At 42.6% G+C, this 20,108-nt stretch overlaps 2 protein-coding genes across 2 annotated transcripts; one reads left to right on the forward strand and one right to left on the reverse strand.

Annotated features, from left to right (window-relative positions):
* The first annotated feature begins 720 nt into the window (after positions 1-720).
* Positions 721-8,273, forward strand: LOC124705952 (sphingoid long-chain bases kinase 1-like). Its single transcript, XM_047237636.1, has 9 exons — positions 721-941; positions 2,192-2,717; positions 2,824-3,192; positions 4,131-4,224; positions 4,307-4,344; positions 5,036-5,182; positions 5,958-6,057; positions 6,150-7,102; positions 7,529-8,273. The coding sequence occupies exons 2-9, from the start codon at positions 2,310-2,312 to the stop codon at positions 7,679-7,681; spliced, it is 2,262 nt and encodes a 753-aa protein (XP_047093592.1). The 5' UTR covers positions 721-941; positions 2,192-2,309; the 3' UTR covers positions 7,682-8,273.
* An 11,157-nt stretch (positions 8,274-19,430) lies between these two features.
* Positions 19,431-19,872, reverse strand: LOC124647617. Its single transcript, XM_047187531.1, has 2 exons — positions 19,779-19,872; positions 19,431-19,654 (listed from the first exon to the last, which is right to left on the reverse strand). The coding sequence occupies exons 1-2, from the start codon at positions 19,870-19,872 to the stop codon at positions 19,431-19,433; spliced, it is 318 nt and encodes a 105-aa protein (XP_047043487.1).
* Between the last annotated feature and the right edge of the window lie 236 nt (positions 19,873-20,108).

Here is a 20,108-nt window from a genome sequence, read left to right on the forward strand (position 1 = left end):
TTGTGCTTAGCCAAACTTTTACAATATATACACCCGGCCTAAGATGGTGCATGATTAATGGCATGGGGATGCCTAAGGCTAGGCTTGCGACTGGAGTGAAGTCGTCTTTTCGTAAATCTAAACAACCTTTTCGTAGGCGTCCTCGGATTGGCCCGGGAGATCGAATTGATTACACCCCTCCAAGATCAATCATCTGAAGCCTGATTACAAAAAATCTTACTACTCCCATCCCAATGCATGTGGCGTTTTTTATATTATCAACATTCATAATGCAAAATGTATATAATTTGAAATATATTATCCGACGGTTCTACTACTACAGTATATTATGATGTTAATATTTTTTCTAAAGTATTTTGTCAAACTTTGCAAAACTTTACTTTGACTATCTGTTATTCTTTATGTTTGGGGCCCATGTTGTTGACACATGAGGTGGAAAAAGAAGACCTTGCATATTCTTTCATGTTTTCTAAGGAGACCTCTTTTCTAAGTGTCTATCTACATATGTACACTACTACCCACAAACTCCTATCTTTCCTTTCTGTCAAAAAAAAAACTCCTATCTTTCCTTAAAATATATTTTTTGGTTCTGAAAAGGGAAATCCAGTCTGAATAATCTACTGTGGCATTTTCTTTTAATAAAAAAATAGGTGCTCTCTAGGCATCGAAAGTCAAAATACACCTGCTCCACGGTTTCCTCTCCACCGCCCTGTACACCATTCTTTCCTCTTCTTCTTCTTCCTCTCCCGAGTCCTGACCTACCCAAGCTCGGCTCTCTCCAACCGGACCGCTGTGCCCTAGAGCTGCCGCCGTCGTCACCCCTCGACGCCTCGCTCCCTCCGCCTTCCACGCGCGTCGCCGCCATCGCCGTTCCCGTTCCACCTCGCCCCGTCCCTGCTGTGTCTGGACCCCTTGCGCAATTTTGGCCATTGGTTCTTGAGGTACGAGCCTTTTCTCATCCAGTGATTAGTTAAACCTCACTCACCTCCAAAAATTATCGGTGTGCCCATCTAGATCCGCCCCTTTTAATGCCTGCATGGTCGAATTGGGAAAATTAAGGTAGTTTTATTCAGTAAGACTATGGAGCTCTTCAATTTCAATCAAGTTACGAAATCATGAGGTACTACTGCTTGTGGTGTGGGAAAATCCTTTCGCTCCTGCCATGTGGAATTCTGTATTTCCACGAGTTTATAGCGCAAAGCTGTATGGTGAGCAGAGGATTTTTTTCCTTACTTGTGTGAGTTTTGAACTGTAACATTTAAATTCTGGTTGCAATTGGTTCAAGTTCAGCTGTCTGTCCTGTACCAGAGCTGTTAGTCACACCTTTGAAGCTCACACTTTGTTAGAAGTTGCTTGGTACCTTCCAATGGAAAACTTTTGACTCCAGATAGCTCAAGTTAGGTAGACAAAGTTTTTCACTTTTTCTCTATATTTTTAATAACCTGCCCATGTTGTACCTAACATGATGTCGCCTTAGGTTGCTTTGTAGTCTTTTCCTTAGTCACTATCTATTGGTTAGAGATCCTTAGAAGCATTCCCCAACTCTTTTTAGCCCTCCCTTTCTAGACATGCTGCATAACTTGCAGTACTGTGCTCATCAATCATGACACTTAAGATAGGATTATAAATTTCCATGGCTCCACGCTTCGTTGATCAAACCAGGAGCATGCAAATGCTATATGTTACCTTTTTTTCTTCTTCATAATCCCAGTTGACTGGCTAGTGTCAGTATGTTACTGTGATGTAAGAATGCACTGCATTGGGCACCATGCAAATCTGGTGAGTACATCACAACAAGACTGAATGTCAGACGCTAAGTTATCCTATGCAGTGATCCATTTCCATTTACCAATATTTGTATACCTGGCATAGTTCAGAGAGATTACTGACACATTGTGCCTACTGACTTCAGTAGAAGCTCTCACCTAAAGGACCAGTTATGGTATAACATACATATCCTCAATCCTCATTCATCAATTACTAGCATGTTTTAGTGGGGTAATTTCTTCAGATCCTTATAGATTGGTATGTAAAACCCATCACTAGGTAGCTAGGCTGTGTACTTTCTGAGTCTCCGAGTTCAGTGCACTTTGTATCAATTATTGCCAGTCACTTATACTTCATATTAAATCACATATCTGTTATATTGTTATTATAATCTGTTTGATGTTCTGTTACGTGTATTTTGCAGGCTCAGTCATAACTGTCTACCCATGAGCTTTGGAGAATGATGCCTTTGACGTTGTAGGCTTTCCTTAACATGTAGTTCCAGTGTTATTCTTGCACTGGGTTTTTCTTAGAAGACGGAGATGCAGAAGTCTGACCATCACGAGCAGAATCTTACTTCACCAAGGGGACTCATCCATAAAGTGCTTCGTCGTACGAATAGCAGGCGATCTCCAACTGCAACAGAGCAAGACTCTCCCCCTGTATTTCCTGAAACAAGCAACGCTAAATTCTTAAAGCAAAAGAATACAGAAGACACAATCAAGGATCCAGAGAAGGCAATCACGCATGATAACCGAATTGAAGATGAGAAGTCCGATTTATTAGGATACGAAGTTTGTTCTGGGAAGCTTACATTAGATAACAAAGGTAAAAGCGTTTCAGGCGAACAATCTGGATCAAGCTCTAGTGGCAATTGCTTTGATGCTAGGCTCACCACTGAAGCCTTAGTATGGGGTTCTAACATCCTGAAGCTTGAGGACATTGTATCTGTAAGTTGTTAGCTCATTGACTTCAGTTAACCACTTGCATTTGTGTGTTTAAGAGTTTCACTGCAAGCATATATCACTTCAATGCTAATAACTTTTTTACCCACAGGTGTCATACAATTCTGGGCTCCGGCATTTCACTGTGCATGCATGCCCTCTTGAAAAAAGATCCAATGGACTTTCCTGTTTTATGAAGCCTAGAAGAAATCAAAAGGACTTGCGTTTCCTATCCACTACTCCACATGAGGCCTTTCGGTGGATTAATGGTTTTGCAGATCAACAATGCTATGTTAATCTGTTACCACACCCCATGGCATCTAGCAAGAAGCATTCGTCTGAACTCATTCCATTTGATGCCATGCTTGATCCTTATGTTAAATGTCGGTCTCCACCAAAGATACTTGTGATCCTGAATCCTCGATCTGGACATGGCAGATCTAGCAAAGTTTTCCATGGGAAAGTGGAGCCTATATTTAAGGTATGTCTGACTAAGTAGAAGCATGTGCCTTATCTCTATCACACCTACTTGGTTTGGTTGCCTAATAGGATAATAAAATAATTCAGCTTATAAGCATGCCTGCGGAATGGCTTCAAAATTTGATTAGCAGGATGTCACTCATGTTCAAAGGTGGTCAACACTTCGGATCACAATTCTTTTAACATTTCGATCTGTGACATGTTGGCTTAGTGAGATCGTCGCATCACAATTCTCATAAACTTGGCGAAATATGAACGTTAACTTTGGGTAAATAGACAGAGTCATGTATAGTTTTCTAGTCCATTTGTTAAACACAAATTCATTTATAGTAAATACACCGCCATAATAATGTTTATGGTGTCAGTATCTTACTGAGATGAGCTTCTTTATGTATATGATTTGTTTTGACTCTGAATTGTGCAACATTATGTAAGAAAAAAACTCTATTGGTCTTCTTTAGAAGCTGGGTGTCATATTAATAGAAGGATTTCTTAAGACCTTAACAGGATCTATAATATTGTAACTAAATATTCCACCAGTGGTTACTGTGTTAATATCATTAGAACCTCTTCTCAGTGATCTCATTGAATCGGGACCTTGGTGTTATCATATAGGTGTGTGTGATGGAATATTTGAATTTCTATTCAACGTTTATATATATATCTCTAGATAGTATACCCTGCCACTGTCTTACCTTCAAGACCTTGGTGTTATCTTGCGGCTCCATGTGACATGCCTTCGAGAATTATTATTGACTTCATGTCAGTTCCAAGTTGCTAAATTTACCAGAGGATGGCCTTTCTTCTAATGTTTGACGCCTAGAAGTGCCATTCAGTTATACAAAAAAGTTATACAGACATGCTTGTTTACACACACCGCTTATTTTCATTACCTCAAGTACTCGTGTTTGGTTTAATAATAATAAGTGTTAGAGACAGCTTGCAGGTTTCAAGATGGAAGTGGTCAAAACTACACATGCCGGTCATGCAAAATCTCTTGTATCAACTATTGATTTTAGTACATGTCCAGATGGTATATTCATCTTTACATCTTCTCTCTGTATTTTACATTGATCATCTGAAATTCTGAATCACTTTTTTCCTGTACTCGCTAGGAATTGTATGTGTCGGTGGAGATGGAATTGTTAATGAGGTTAGTCTATATCAATTCTATGCATATCCTTTTTTGTTGGCCTCTGTCTTATCAGTTTTTTCTCTAGTGCATCTGGTATATTAACTACAAAAAATATTTCTAGTGCATCCCGATTTTGTAAATATGGGTTGATTGGAGAGCACATTATTACTTTTGGCCAGACAGGGAGAATACAGTGCTTGCATAGTCCATACTGTGCATCTCAAAGCACAAACTCATAGAATATAATATATCTCCACTCTTATTTGTAATAGCAATGACCAAGATGTTGACATAGTACTCCAAAATTAATTCTGCACCTTTATTTTGTTATCAACCTTGTTAGCTCCCCAAGTTTACCTACTCGATTGGGAACTACTAGGTTCATGGAACTTATCTAGGGAGGTTAAAAGTCCACATATACCATATTCCGCTTTTGTTATGCCACGACAATTTTGTGTTCATTAAACAAAGTTACTTGGTTTTGGGATAAACAAAATATTTTTTAAAATTAAGCAGTACTACTGACTTGCTAAATACAAAGTTACATTTTAGGGCCCTGTATGTTTGCTACAACTGAAGCTTGTAAATTGTCATGAACAATTGAGGAACCTGTTTGTTTGCTAGTTTTCTGAACTCGTCTTCCTGTTATCAAAGAAGATATTTGTATGCAAACTACAGGTCCTGATGTAGCATTCAACTTATTCTGCAGGTGCTTAATGGTCTTCTGTGCAGAGATGATCAAAATGAGGCAGTTTCTGTTCCAATTGGTATAATACCTGCAGGGTCTGACAACTCACTTGTTTGGACAGTCTTGGGTGTTAAAGATCCAATATCTGCAGCATTGTCGATTGTCAGGGTAAGCAACATTCTGTTGGTTATGCTTTACTGACGATATTCTGAATATGTTTTACTCCTCTTTGCATGTTTGCATATAGCTTGTTGTTATTGCATTACAAATATTCGAGTTACTGGAGAACCTAAATGTTACTTTTCATGCTGGGTAGAACACCTTATGTTCTTGAGTAAATCACGCAAAACCACAACTAGTGAGGCAGATATATCACAAAACCTCAACTTCTGTGCCACATTGTTGCTTCAGTGATTTTGCTTTGTATGGTGGAGTGGCTAGCGTTAGCAAATTTTGCGCAGGGCTTCTCAATATCAGCTAGTTGCCAAACCTCATCGTGTTTGTGTCACATGCCTTTGTTGATGCTGGCTGCTATTTAACACTTCATCAGAGATGATTGTAGTCAAGTCTGGTGTATTCTAGACGTTGATTGTAAGGAATGCCAGTTTTGTTGAAAGGACTTCTGCACCATATATAAAAAATGGTCACTTTGGACCATCCATTTGAATCTTCTTTTTTTGCTCTAGTAAAACTTAGGTTACTATGTAGGGAAAGAAGTTGATGTATTATATATATGTAAAGTGAAAATATGCTAAGTATGTGATGTTTGTTATTGGCTGCATGTTTCATCTAACAGATGCCACCCTATACTGTTTGAACTGTTTAATGTGGATATTATTAGTTTATGTTTTTTAGCAATTTCATTGACAATCATCAACTTATTCTGTTCGATATGATATTTGGTCAAAAGAATATATTATTGATTGAGATATGTTTGTTGCAGGGAGGTTTTACACCTATTGATGTTTTTTCCGTTGAATGGATTCAGAGTGGGACTACTCATTTTGGCACAACTGTCTCATATTTCGGTTTTGTTAGCGATGGTACCACATAATTGCCATTTCTGAATATTTTCTCTGTTTGGTTATCAATTAGCTTCTTGAACTAAAGTGAGTTTCCATTTATCTATTTGCAGTTCTTGAACTTTCAGAGAAATACCAGAAGCGTTTTGGTCCTCTCCGTTACATTGTAGCTGGTTTTCTTAAATTCCTGTGCTTGCCCAAGTACAGTTTTGAACTGGAGTATCTTCCAATATCGGATGCTGATGGTGCTGAGCGTAAAACTGTGGAGGGGCTAGAAAAGGTTGATGCATCAGACCTCTATGATGATGTAGTTCAGAGGTCGAGAGCTGAAGGTTTACCACGTGCCTCAAGTTTATCTAGCATCGATTCAATCATGTCTGCAAGCATAATGTCTGGGGGTGAGCCGGAGGTTTCTAGTCCACGTGCCAATAATGAACCCTCTGAACTTATACGTGCGCTTGATCCGAAGTCAAAACGCCAGTCTTTAGGGAGGACAAGTACTTTCAAAGAACCAGAAGAATTGCTCCACCCTCAGGCATCGACTCCCAGCTGGCGTAGATCTAAATCAAAGTCAAGGACAGAAAAGGCATGGCCTGGTTTAACTGCTACAAATGAGACCAAGTCTTCTAGGGGTACCACAGCCCATGATAAAGAAGACACATCGTCCACAGTTTCAGATCCTGGACCTGCGTGGGATACAGGACCCAAGTGGGATATGGAGCCTAAATGGGATAATAATCAACCTAACTGGGAATCCGAAACTCCTATTGAGCTACATGGTCCATCTGATGACATTGAGCTTGGTCTGACTAAGGAACTAGTGCCAAGCTTAGATGAAAGATGGGTCGTTAGAAAAGGGCGGTATCTTGGTGTATTGGTATGCAACCATTCATGCAAGACCGTGCAGAGTTTAAGTTCCCAGGTTGTTGCTCCCAAGGCTGAATATGATGACAATTGTCTGGATCTGCTGTTGGTTGGTGGAAGTGGGAGGCTGAGGTTATTAAGATTTTTGGTGCTCTTGCAGTTCGGAAAACACATTTCTCTTCCACATGTGGAATATCTCAAGGTATGACTTGGCTCATTCTCTTTTTTCGAGCATCCAATATTGCCCGCCACAGAAAAAACTATCCGATTCTACTTTGGTGTTTCATTCACTCTGATAAACTACTGCTTTGGTCTTGGCTTGCTCCATAGTAATGTTTCTTGTCATTCATATTCTTTAGCTACATAACTACTGCGGTTTACTTCATAAAATGGTTCAAACTTCAAAGAAGTGTGTAAACACTATTGATCTTCTGCATGTTCTTAAATCATTTAATGGTATCTTGCATAGAGAAAGACAAATCTTGGATGTCTGAATTGCTTGCTGTTAGTGGAAATTGCCATGGTTTTGCTTGTACCTGTCATGATCATTGTACTGTCCACCCATACAATTTCGCTTATAAGTTTTTTGTGTATATATTTCCTTAGCTCACTGCTGTTCTAATTTCAGGTAAAATCCGTTAGACTTAAGGCAGGTCCAAATACACATGACGGATGTGGTATTGATGGTGAACTGCTCCATGTCAAGGGGCAGGTTCGGTGTAGTTTGCTACCTCAGCAATGTCGTTTGATCGGCAGGCCAGCCCAAAACGCTGTACAATAGCTGTAAACACATTACTCTGCCACCTGCATCCCCTACGCCTGCCCGGAATCTTGCACCTGTACAATTGGCAACGTTGCGGATTTTCCCCCGCTTCCAGAACAGCCTTGCTCATAGATATCCATCCACACAGGTCCGGTGGTGTACATTTGTGCTTGATGACTAAAAGTGCTGGAGTGTGACATATATCCAAGAAATGAAGCATATCCTGTCTGCAGTGTGTTGTGCATCTCTCCGCCTTTTCTTCCGCTGATATCTAATCAACTATAGAGCCATCATGATCAGTGTACTTGCGGGGTGATTTGGACCAGCATAGTGGCCACCCCTGGTATGTGCGGTTGTTTGGAGGTCCCCGTGCCGGCCACTTGATGCATTTCACTCCCATTACGGGGACAAAAACTTGCAATGCTATGTCCCTGATAAGCTTGTAGTGTTTACAGAAAGTGTGAATAAGATTTCTATCATGTCAGGTTCCCAGTACAGTATAGGGTTTGAACCAAAAAGGTAGCGAGAGAGGGAAGATATTTGCGGTGGTGCTATCTTTTTCACCTGTAACTCTTGCTTCTTGTGAAGTGTGATATATCGAGTTGTAATCTGTCCGAGTTGTCTGCCATAACAAGTTGGATCATATATCTTCTTCAAGATAAACCTGCAGGTACATATGTGCGGGTGCAAGCGGCATGGGTTGGGGGAGGGTTTTTTTTTCTCTCTCTCTAGTTCTGCTTTAATCCAGTACCTCCTTTTGCTTTAAATTCTTGTTTTGCGGGACGGGGTATTGTTCTCAGGTCGGGAATAAACAGCATGGTTTGGTAGGGCGTGGCAACACCGGTGGCAAAGGACTGCTTCTTGTGAATCAGAAGAGGAGTCTGCATTTTCTTGTTAGTTCAGCACTAGTATAACCCCCTACAACCCGAATTCCCTTGCTGGCAATCGATCGTGCGGGCGGTCGATTTTCCACGCGTAGCGTCCGCGCGGAGCTCTACTTTTTGCCTTTCATTAACTGCGCTGACAGTCTGTCCCTATTTCGCTTGGTCCCCACATCAGTACGCCACGAGCTTACCCGCTCCACGATAAATCGCGCCTGCTCCCGGCCGGCCGAAGTCTGGAATCCTCTGCGCTAGAACATCGTCAGCAGCAGCTAGCTAGCAGTCAGATTCTCCACAAGCCACATCCGCAGCAGCAGCTAGCTACCGCCCAGCCGAGCGGACGGGACATTTGCATGTGAGAGCCTACTACTTGCATGTTACACGTTTTAGTCAATGGAGAGGGGAAGCAATAATTGCATGCATGTTGAAGAGATGTTACTCGATTATTCTTGATGGTGCCGTTTCAATTCCCTTTTACCATTTTCGTTTTTACAATTCCCTTTCTTGTTATTTGGTACACTAATTCATGTTTTTTTGGATTAAATTTTATAATTCCCTTTTTCGGGTCAATGGGTTTTTAGGGGGATAAATAACGGGTGGGAAATTCACTTGCAACATAAATGAACTACCACTTGCAACTCAAATAAACTACTATTAACTAGTGTTAATATGTTTTACAATATAATCCACGTCTTTTTTATGTTATATAAAATATTTCAAATGAAATTAGCTTCTAAGGTCGGTCAATTTTCATATTTTTATCATCGATAGATGGCGGACTTATGGTTGACTATTCTGTGACTTACAAAAGTTCGCAAAAAAAAAGTTAAATGAAATTTTCGGTCTCTAACTTTTCACATTTACCATTGATACATAAAAAATATGCCAAAATATTGAAAATAAAATTAGCTTCTCGAGGTATTTTTTTACATTTGTCGTTGATAAATAACGAGGAGATGGGTTTATAAATTTGAGAGCTAAAAGTGTCCCAAAGATATTCTAAATAAAATTAGGTTTTCGGGTTGATAAAGTTTCATATTTAACGTTGATAAATAACTAATAGAGGGTTTGATAAATTGTGAGCTAAAAATATTCCCAGAATATTCTAAATAAAATTAGTTTTTTCAGGTTGATATTTTCTCACATTTACCAGTGATAAATAACGGGTGGAGGGGTTGATAAATTGTGAGCTAAATTATTTGTGTTCATAACGCTTCACATTTACTATTGATAAATAACGGGTGAAGGGGTTGATAAATTGTGAGCTAAACTTTTTGTGTTGATAACGCCTCACATTTACTATTGATAAATAACGTGTGGAGGGGTTGATAAATTGTGAGCTAAACTATTTGTTATAATGGTTCACATTTACCATTGATAAATAATGGGAAGAGAGGTTGATAAATTTGAGAACTAACAATATTTCCAAAATTATTCTAAATAAAATTGGATTTTCGGATCGATAACTTTTCATATTTATCGTTGATAAATAATGGTCGGAGCGGTTGATAAATTATGAGTTAAAAATATTCCCATAATATTATAAATTAAAATTTTTTTTGGGAATTCATAACTCTTTACATTTACCGTTGATAAATAACGAGTAGAGGGGTTGATAAATTTGAGAGCTAAAAATGTCCCAAATATATTCTAAATAAAATTAGCTTTTTGGGTTGATAACTTTTCATATTTACCGTTGATAAATAACTGGTAGAGGGTTTGATAATTGTGAGCTAAATATGAAACTGGCAGATCTTGTTTTGACCGATTTATGAGTGAAAGGAATTTTAAATCAAAGTTATTTTCAAAATAAAACGTTTTAATTTTTTAGTTAGAATAGATCACTTCAACATAAATATTTTCCGTCTAATATTGTATGCATGGTCTGGATCTGACATCTGACTCGTTTGATAGGTTTATTTAATTTAATCAAGTTCTTGTTTTACTGTTGCCAAGTTATTGAATATAGTATAAAATTTGCCAGTTTCCTTATACGACACGAACTGTTGCTGGGTCGGTTGGTTAGCTCCGTCTACCTACTGCTCGCGCGCGCACCCACGAGGTTGCGGCTTCGATTCCCACCGGCGTCGCTGCATTTAATTTTTACACAATCTCGCGCGGTCTTTCCCGAAACGGAAATTGCTAAAATGATTCGGTTTCCATTCTCGGAAAGGCGGAGCTGTCGGAAATCGACCGCGCGCGTAGGATGCGGCGATCGACCGCTAGGTAGGGTTGCCCCAACCTTTCTAACTAATATACATGAACATATGGAGATGTTTTTTCCACCGTTGGAATTTAGAAAGCTCGCGAGCGGAGCCAACTTTGAAAGATGACGTCGCCCCCAAGCAACCTCGTGCCGCCATCGCCCCCAAGCAACCTCGCGCCGCCGGCACCCTCCGCCGCCTCTTCCGCGCGTCCCGGCGCCGCCGTCACCCTTGGAGATTCGGGATCGCTATTTGAGCGTGCCGTAATCCTCCGCTTCGTGTGTGATGGATTCATAATCCGCACTCCTGGATTCGCGTCTTGGGATTCATCTGGTTCTCGTTTCTTTGATTTAGATCGCAAGCTTATCTACGAAGCCGATCACAATGTTTCGATTTACGTTCAGTTCGGCGCGGGAGATCGGAGGGATTCAAGTAGATCGGAGGGATTCAAGTGTTATTTGGCCCGAAGATTGGATGTGGGTTGGACCGAATTTTTTTTGGGTCGAGCCCAACGTCCTCGATCGCGCATCGCACGGAGGTGCGAGTTTGCTCCATCTCGTCGTGGATCCGGAGTTCTCTCGGACTTTTCCATGGCGGATGCTGTTGGGCTTCAGCCCAATACTGTTCATTGCCGCATTTAATTTTTACACAATCTCGCGCGGTCTTTCCCGAAACGGAAATTGCTAAAATGATTCGGTTTCCATTCTCGGAAAGGCGGAGCTGTCGGAAATCGACCGCGCGCGTAGGATGCGGCGATCGACCGCTAGGTAGGGTTGCCCCAACCTTTCTAACTAATATACATGAACATATGGAGATGTTTTTTCCACCGTTGGAATTTAGAAAGCTCGCGAGCGGAGCCAACTTTGAAAGATGACGTCGCCCCCAAGCAACCTCGTGCCGCCATCGCCCCCAAGCAACCTCGCGCCGCCGGCACCCTCCGCCGCCTCTTCCGCGCGTCCCAGCGCCGCCGTCACCCTTGGAGATTCGGGACTGCTATTTGAGCGTGCCGTAATCCTCCGCTTCGTGTGTGATGGATTCATAATCCGCACTCCTGGATTCGCGTCTTGGGATTCATCTGGTTCTCGTTTCTTTGATTTAGATCGCAAGCTTATCTCTGAAACTGATCACAATGTTTCAGATTTCTGTTCTGGTTCGGCGCGGGAGATCGGAGGGATTCAAGTAGATCGGAGGGATTCAAGTGTTATTTGGCCCGAAGATTGGATGTGGGTTGGACCGAATTTTTTTTGGGTCGAGCCCAACGTCCTCGATCGCGCATCGCACGGAGGTGCGAGTTTGCTCCATCTCGTCGTGGATCCGGAGTTCTCTCGGACTTTTCCATGGCGGATGCTGTTGGGCTTCAGCCCAATACTGTTCATTGCGAGACACCTTTAGCATGCGCTGCGGAGCAGTTTCGCGTCAACCCTAATTCATTCGCTACCGGTGCGGTTGTCTTCGTCACATCACCTCCCTTCCCCAGATCCGATCTCACACATCCACCTCCTCCGCGCCGTTGGTCTGGGACGGTCGCCGGCGACAACAGATCTTTCGCGCAGATCGCTGCCCTCCCGAGGATGGATCGGCGATTTGGCGGTGCGCGCAGATCCCCCAACAGAAGAAACAACTACTTCGGTTACCGGCCAAGGGCTGGATCTGATGCTGATAGAAGAGACGAGCAGCGTCGTTGGGAAGATGAGCGTCGCCGCGATGAAGATTGGCGTCGTGAAGATGAGAATCGCCGTCGTGAAGAAGAGCGGCGTCATGCTGATCAGGAGCGTATCCGCTTTGAGGAACGCAGAAGGATTGATGAGCGAAGACGCCTTGATGAGGAGCGCCAGCGCGAAGCAACGCGTATCTCGGAGAGAGCGGCGCGTGATCGTGCTCTTGCTGAGAGGAATCGCAAGGAAGAGGAGCTGCGTGCTCGTGATCGATGGGCTCATCGCTCTGAGATGGCCCCTGGAGCCATTTCCAACCCTACTTCCACCAGATCTGATGATGTAAGTCCCATAGCCTCCTCTCTGCCACCGTCTAATGCTATAGCTGTAGATGTGCTTGCGGTAGCTCCTCCGGTCATGCCTGTGCCTAGATCTGCCACAGTTGCTGATAGCTCGCAGTCATTGGCTTCTCTGCCGGAGTTGGCGGGGTCCTCTATACCTCCGCCAGCTCCTGCCTCCCTGCCTCTTGCAAGTAGAAGAAATGAGGCTCCTCGTAGAGCTAATGGTAATCTCTCCTGCTCTGTCTGTGGTGGTGATCACCAGATTTCTGTCTGTCAAGAGTGTGATCCATGGGATTACAAGGCCCCTTTCTTCGGCAGCGAGGAATTCGGCTCTGGTTTCTATTCCATCCCTGTTCCAGAAGAAGACAATTATCCTGTTGAGCAGCTCAATTACGCTCACATCACTGTGGAAAAAGGGGAAGTGAATTGCAGGAACATAGAGCATGAGTTCAATGTTTGGGCAGAGTCTATGAAAATTAACTGGAGATTCTTTGCCAAGGAAGTTTCAGCTACTGAGTTCAGAACCAGATTCCCTTCAGCCAAGACTATTGAAGAACTCGCTCATTTTGGTAAGTTGTTCATGAGAACTGTGCCTGGGGCTACTATCAGTTTAGAGAAATGGGCTGGCGACATTGAACCTATCTCCAGTATGCAAGAAGCTTGGTTCAGGATAAAAGGCATCCCTATGAAGTTTAGGAATAAATCCACTGTTTTCTATGCTGCAAGTCTTGTTGGTAAGCCTATTGCTCTTGACAAGAACTACCTTAGACATTTTGCATATGTGAGGGTGAAGATTGGCAGCCAGGACTTGGCTTTGGTTCCTAATTCTAGGATTGCTGAAATCAAGAAAGGTTTTTATGAATTTCAATATTCTAGAGAATTGTTTGATCCTACTTCTAATACTGGCAACAAATCTGCTATCCCTGTTGATACTCATGGAAATGAAGGTGATCATGGTTCCCTAAAAAGACAGAGAACAGGTCTTCAAGACTCTGATGCTGGCTCTCAATCTGCCCCTCCCAAAGTTTCTGGTGCCTACAATGGTTCTCATAGGCAGTCTTCCCTCCAAGCCTCCCCTCTGCCAAGAAACAAAGACTCTAGTAAAAGGAAATTGTTTGAGATGGAGATGTCCTGTGCTTCTGACATATCTACTCCTCTCCCTGAGGTACATAAGGAGGTTGTTGAAGCTCTTGCCTCTCTCCCATCACACTCTGGTGTGAGCTCTCCCTCCAAGAAGGCTGCTGATTCCTACAAGCAGTTTCTCAACTCTCTTGCAAGGTCCAACAGTGATAAGGCTTTCACAATTCAGAAAGAATACAAGGGCCTTCTTGATCCCATTGTTGAAAATAGGAATGAAGATAATGACCCCTCTGATGAAATGATTGACTATGGCAGCAGTGATAACTCGCAAGACTCTGATGTTCCTTTCTTGACTTAGGGACAAGGAATTCTTGCCTTGGCTGCTCCTTCTCTTCGTGATGAAAGAACAGCTGTTGTTATTCCAGTAGATGGCCCTCAAGCTGAACCTGATACACAAGAAGATCCTCTTTCTCAGGTTGATAACCCTTCTATTGACAATGAATCTCCAGGTGGTGATATTCCTCTCAGCTCTGGTGGAGAACAACAACAACAAGCTCACAGGATGAGTTCCAGGATTGAAGCTCTTGGCGTTCATAATTCAAGGATTGATGTCTGGGCCATGGAGAACACTGAAGCCAGGAACATCCCAGGTACAAATCTAAATACCCACAACTCTTTTGCCTTGTTACATGATGAGGAAATTTTAAATAGGGCCCTAGAAATGGCAGTTAGCTCTGCTTCCTTTAATCTTGAAAAAGTTATTTATTTGAAAGATCTAGAAATTGCTAGACATAATATTGCCACAATGCATGATTCATCTGCTAATACCAGTAGTGAAGATACAAATCAAATCTTGCTGTTGGGGCTTGGCAATGATCAGAGTGAAAGTGATAGATGTGAGGAAGGGGAAGATTTCACTCCTGTTCTGTCTAGAAGGAAAAGAAGAGCTAAAAAATCAGCTTGCAAGGTTGGGAGAGGTGGATCACAGTCAAAATCAAGTGATGCTACCTTGGGGGCACAGTCAAAATCATGTGCTACCCAGGTGAAGGCTTACAATGACCACCCTTTGAGTGGCATTGTAGCTGGAACCAGGAGAAGAAGGAAAAATCCAAATTATTTATGATAGGTGCTTCTATGAATTGCAGAGGGATTGGCAAGAAAGGGATGAGTGCTTTCTTGGCAGATTTAATAAGAGAACAACCGTTGGACTTCATTGGCTTACAGGAAACTATCAAAAAAGATTTTTCTCCTGCTTTTCTCAGGAGAATTGACCCTAGAGGGGATTTTGACTGGAAGTGGATCAGCTCAGTTGGTAGAAGTGGGGGTATCCTGGGTGGTTTTAGGCTATCCAGGTTTACCATTTGTGATACTTCTGTGGGCAGATACCACATCAAAGTGACCTTGCTCGATCTGGAGTTAAATGAGAAGTGGTGCTTGATCATTGTTTATGGTGCTGCTCAAAGTTGTGACAAGGAAGAGTTTACGGTGGAACTTGGTAATATCTCGCAATAATCAAACTCTACCAATTTTGGTAGGGGAGATTTCAACTTGCTGAGGTTCTCCAATGAGAAAAATAAAGCTATGAGCCATAATAAATGGACTGATATTTTTAACTCTATTATCAACACTTGTGCTTTGAGAGAGATTCATATGGCTGGTGGCCAGTTCACTTGGTCCAATAATCACACTGATCCCACTTTGGAAAAGCTGGATAGGTTTCTGATGAGCAGCTCTTGGGAAATTCTTTTCCCTCTTATTCTCGTCCACAAGCTGGTTAGAGAGATGTCTGACCATAATCCTTTAATTCTTGATACTTTAGACATCAGGATTAAAAATAGATACTTCAGATTTGAGAAAAGATGGCTAGCAGAGGACAACTTTCTTGATAGAGTTAAGATTTGCTGGGAACAACAAGTGTTTGCCAAAGACAGTTTAGACAGGTTGACGAAAAAGTTAAAAAATGTTAAGAAATATTTAAAAGGTTGGGGTGCCAACTTGAGAGGTGCTGATATTAAAAAGAAAAAAAGACATTTCCAGTGAGCTGAAGGAGCTGGAAGATTTAGAGGAGTTGGGGCCCTTATCTTTAGCTCAAAGAAAAAGGAAGGCCCTACTTCAGCAAGAAATGATGAAAGTTCAGGATAATGAAGAATCCTTCTGGAGACAGAGATCAAGAGAAAACTGGCTCCTTCAGGGTGACAGTAACTCTGCTTTCTTTCATAGAGCAGCTAATGGTTGCAAAAGGAAGAGGACCATTTTCTCCTTGAGAAAAGGTGATTCTATTGTTCAAGGTGATGCTGCTCTTTTGGAACATGCTACTGCCTTTTATAAAGAGTTATTTGGTCCCGTGATTGATACAGGTATCAGATTGAGGGATGATGTTTGGACAGATGATGAAAAACTTGATAATCTTGACTGTGCTGACATGGATAAGCATTTTTCCTTGGAGGAAATTAAAGATACTATTGATCACATGGAGAAAAATAAGGCACCAGGACCTGATGGCTTTCCCATTGAGTTTTATCAATCTTGCTGGGAAATCATCAAGTTTGACATCATGCATGTCTTCAATGACTTGTTTGAACACAAGATTGACCTAGATAGAATCAATTATGGGGTTATTACTTTAATTCCTAAATCTGATGATGCTGATATCATTCAGAAGTTTAGACCAATCTGTTTGCTGCAAGTTTTCTTTAAGATTGTGACTAAAACCCTGACTGTTAGAGCAAATCCTGTTATGGATAAGCTTCTACTGCCATGTCAAACAACCTTCATCAAAGGGAGATACATCACAGATGGTGTTATGCTGCTCCAGGAAATTTTGAGAGAAGAGAAATTCAGAAAGAAACAAGGTGTGGTGTTGAAAATTGATTTTGAGAAAGCATATGACAAAGTAAATTGGGGTTTCCTGTTTGAATGATGTAAACAAAAAGGATTCAGTAGCAACTGGCTGACTTGGATTAGAAAAACTGTTGCTGGTGGGACCCTCAGTGTCAAAGTTAATGACAAAGTGGGCCCATATTTTACTAGCCATAAGGGAGTTAGGCAAGTTGATCCCTTTGCCCCTTCCCATTTAATATGGCAGCTAACAGCTTAGCTAAAATGGTTCATTTGGCTCAATCCAATGGTCTGATCACAGGATTGGCTGAGAGTTTGGTTACTAATGGTACAACAATTCTTCAGTATGCTGATGACACCATTCTTCTGATTCAGGATGTTTCCCAACAAGCTGTGAATTTGAAATTGTTGTTGTATATTTTTTAGGCTATGTCTGGCTTGAAAATCAATTTTGAAAAGAGTGAAGTGTTGATGATCCTGGAAGATGTTGACAAACAGAACTTCTATGCTGAGCTGTTCAACTGGCAGAAAGGTACATGGCCCATTAAATACCTAGGAACTCCTGTTTGTTCCAGGAGAACCTCTGTTTCAGAGATGAAGTTTCTGGGAGAAAAAACCAAGAAAAAAAATGAGTGGGTGGATTGGTAATTCTATGTCTATTGGTGGAAGGTTGATTAAGATTGATGCCTGTCTTTCCAGTACTGCTGTCTACCAGATGTCTTTGAGAATTCTGCACAAGACAAATTTAGAGCAGATTGATAAACCAATCAGATCCTTCTTTTGGGCTGGTAGTGCTGATAAAAGAAAATATCATTTTGTGAGATGGAAATGGATTTGCAGACCTAAACAGAAAGGTGGTTTGGGGGTTAAGGACTTGTTCAAATTCAACATCAGCTTGATGTGCAAATGGTGGTGGAAATTGGAGCATGATAATGGTCCTTGGCAGGATTTCATGAGAGCAAAATACTTGAGAGGCAAAGGTGTGTATTATGCAAAACATAGACACGGGGATTCCCCACTTTGGTCCGACATGTTGCAAGTTAGAAACATTTATCTCCGTGGCGGGAGGATGAGAGTTGGGAATGGAGTTTTAACTAGCTTACGGGGTGATTCCTGGTGTAGCATTAGTCCTCTCAAAGATATGTTTCTGTTACTGTTTGATGTTTGCAACAATCAAAGTGTCACTATTGCTGAGGCAGCTGGTATGGGCTGGAGATTCACTTACAGAAGATGGCTGACACCTGATCTTATCATCCAGGAGGCTGGTCTGATTCAATTGATGAATCAAGTCAATTTGTCACAGGAAAAAGATTCCCCCAGGTGGAAATGGTCAAAAAGTGGCGAGTTTACTGTGAAGTCTGTGTATAAACACATGTGTAGGAATGGGTTGGACAGATCGTTTAAGCATCTCTGGAAGAGCAAGATACCACTAAAAATCAAAATCTGGCTTTGGTTAATTTGGCATAATGCCATTGCTATAAAAGATAATCTACTCAAACGAAATTGGTCTGGAGATTCAGTCTATCAATTCTGCAAAGAACATGAAACCATCAATCATATTTTCTTTGGCTGCTCTGCTGCCAAATTTGTTTGGAGTACTGTTGCTACTGCCATCAACTCTCCCACCCGCCCTGGGAGTTTTTCCCAATTTTTTTTGGTGGTTTCCCCAATTCGCTCCTGCAAGTCGCAATACCCAGATTGCTGGGCTGGCAGCTATTTGCTGGTCCATTTGGAAGCTTAGAAATAGAGCTTGTTTTGAGAAAAAGTTAATTAGTTCACCTGCTGAACTAATCAGCTACGCTGCTGTTTTTATGAAATATTGGTCAGGTCTTCATGGTGATCAAGACGCTCTGGAACTCCGTGCTGGTGCTGATGGCCTCCTGCGTCTAGATGTGGCTGCTGGAACGGAAGGAGTTCCCTATGGAAGTGCTGGGCGTGGAAGTCTTCTTCGCTTGGAGAACAAGAATCCTGATGACAGAAATGCTGCTGGAGATCGTTGAAGGGGCCCTCTTTGATGGAAAAAGAGATTGGAGTTGCTGCCTGGCAATGTTTTGCTGAGCTGTTTGGTGTTGATCTGAAACTATCCCTTTTGTAGTAGGCAGAGGTTCCTTATGCCTGTGTTTGTCCCTAAATTTTTTGTTTAGTTCTCGCCTGAACGCTAGCATTAGGCGGCGATCCTCCCCTTTCTGTTTTTTATCGTTCAGAACTGCTGTATTTTCGTTATCTTCTGGTAATGAAAATTCGATCCCTCTGGTGGATCGTTTGGAAAAAAAAACATGAACATATGGAAAATACTACTAGAATAATGGGCAAACGGCCAAGGTATGCCTCTGGCAGACAAGATTACCAAAATCTTCATCTACAAAAACAACCCAAAAACAATCATAGCGAAAGTCACAAGGACATATAGGGTTGTTGGTTTGATAATTGTAGGTCGCAGTTGGCAGCATGAGGTTGCTAAAAAGGAAAGCCAAAAGGCAAGGGAGTGAACAAAAGGCACCTGGCGCTTCTTTTCTCAGTGCCGATGCTTAGCTATTGCTCAGGCTGTGCAGTGCATGCACACACAAAAAACCGCAGGTACAAACAAAAGCAACCGACTGTGCAGGTGCAAACACCTCAATACTACTCTTCGTCGTAAAACAATTAGAAGACCGTACTACTCTGCTACCAAGTACCAACTCAAGTACAGAGAGAAAAAAAAGCCGCAAAGAAAGTGCTCCAAGAACAGAGAAACTTTTAATTAGCTCAAGACGGCGGCCTGGATCGATGAGCTAGCACTTGCAATGGCAGCCGCGGCCCCTGGCGAAGCCGAGGGAGACGCAGCGGCCGCCGCGCCTGCACCCGCCGTAGTGGCACACGTCCATGCAGGCGCTGTTGGCGGCCGCGTCGCCCGGGTCGCACTGCTCTACCGGAATCGTCACGCCGCACGGCACTCCCGACGGGTAATCCTCCACCCAGGCCGCCCTCGCAGACGGCGGCGCCGCCACCAAAACCACTGCGCAAAATGAGGCGGAGCAGACATCAGAGGCATGCAAATGGAAGATATCACGCAGCTCGCGCGCCGGCGCTCCCTGCATGCGCGCACTTGCAGCTGCACGCGGACACGGCCAGTGCCTTACCGGTGAGGGTGGCGACGAGGACGAGGAGGAAGAAGCGTGGAGGCAGCAGGGAGAGACTGCAGCGGCAGGCGGCGGCATCGTCTCCTCGAGCCATGGTGTGCGTCTAGGGAGCTGATCGAGGTGAGAAGCTGACGGCTCCGCGCGCTGTGCATGCCGGCCATGGTGCGAGCGTGTGGTGCGATATATAGCTAGAGAGACGAGAGGTGGCGACGAGGAGAACGGCTGGAAAGCGGCGCGCGCGCGCGGCAAAGGGTGGAAACACATGCGAAAGTACATGTGATCGACACCGCCGATAGTATTGTTTCGCTACTGTTTTAGGAATATGCATAT

The sequence above is a fragment of the Lolium rigidum genome, chromosome 4 (genome assembly GCF_022539505.1).
Source record: "Lolium rigidum isolate FL_2022 chromosome 4, APGP_CSIRO_Lrig_0.1, whole genome shotgun sequence".
NCBI lineage: Eukaryota > Viridiplantae > Streptophyta > Magnoliopsida > Poales > Poaceae > Lolium > Lolium rigidum.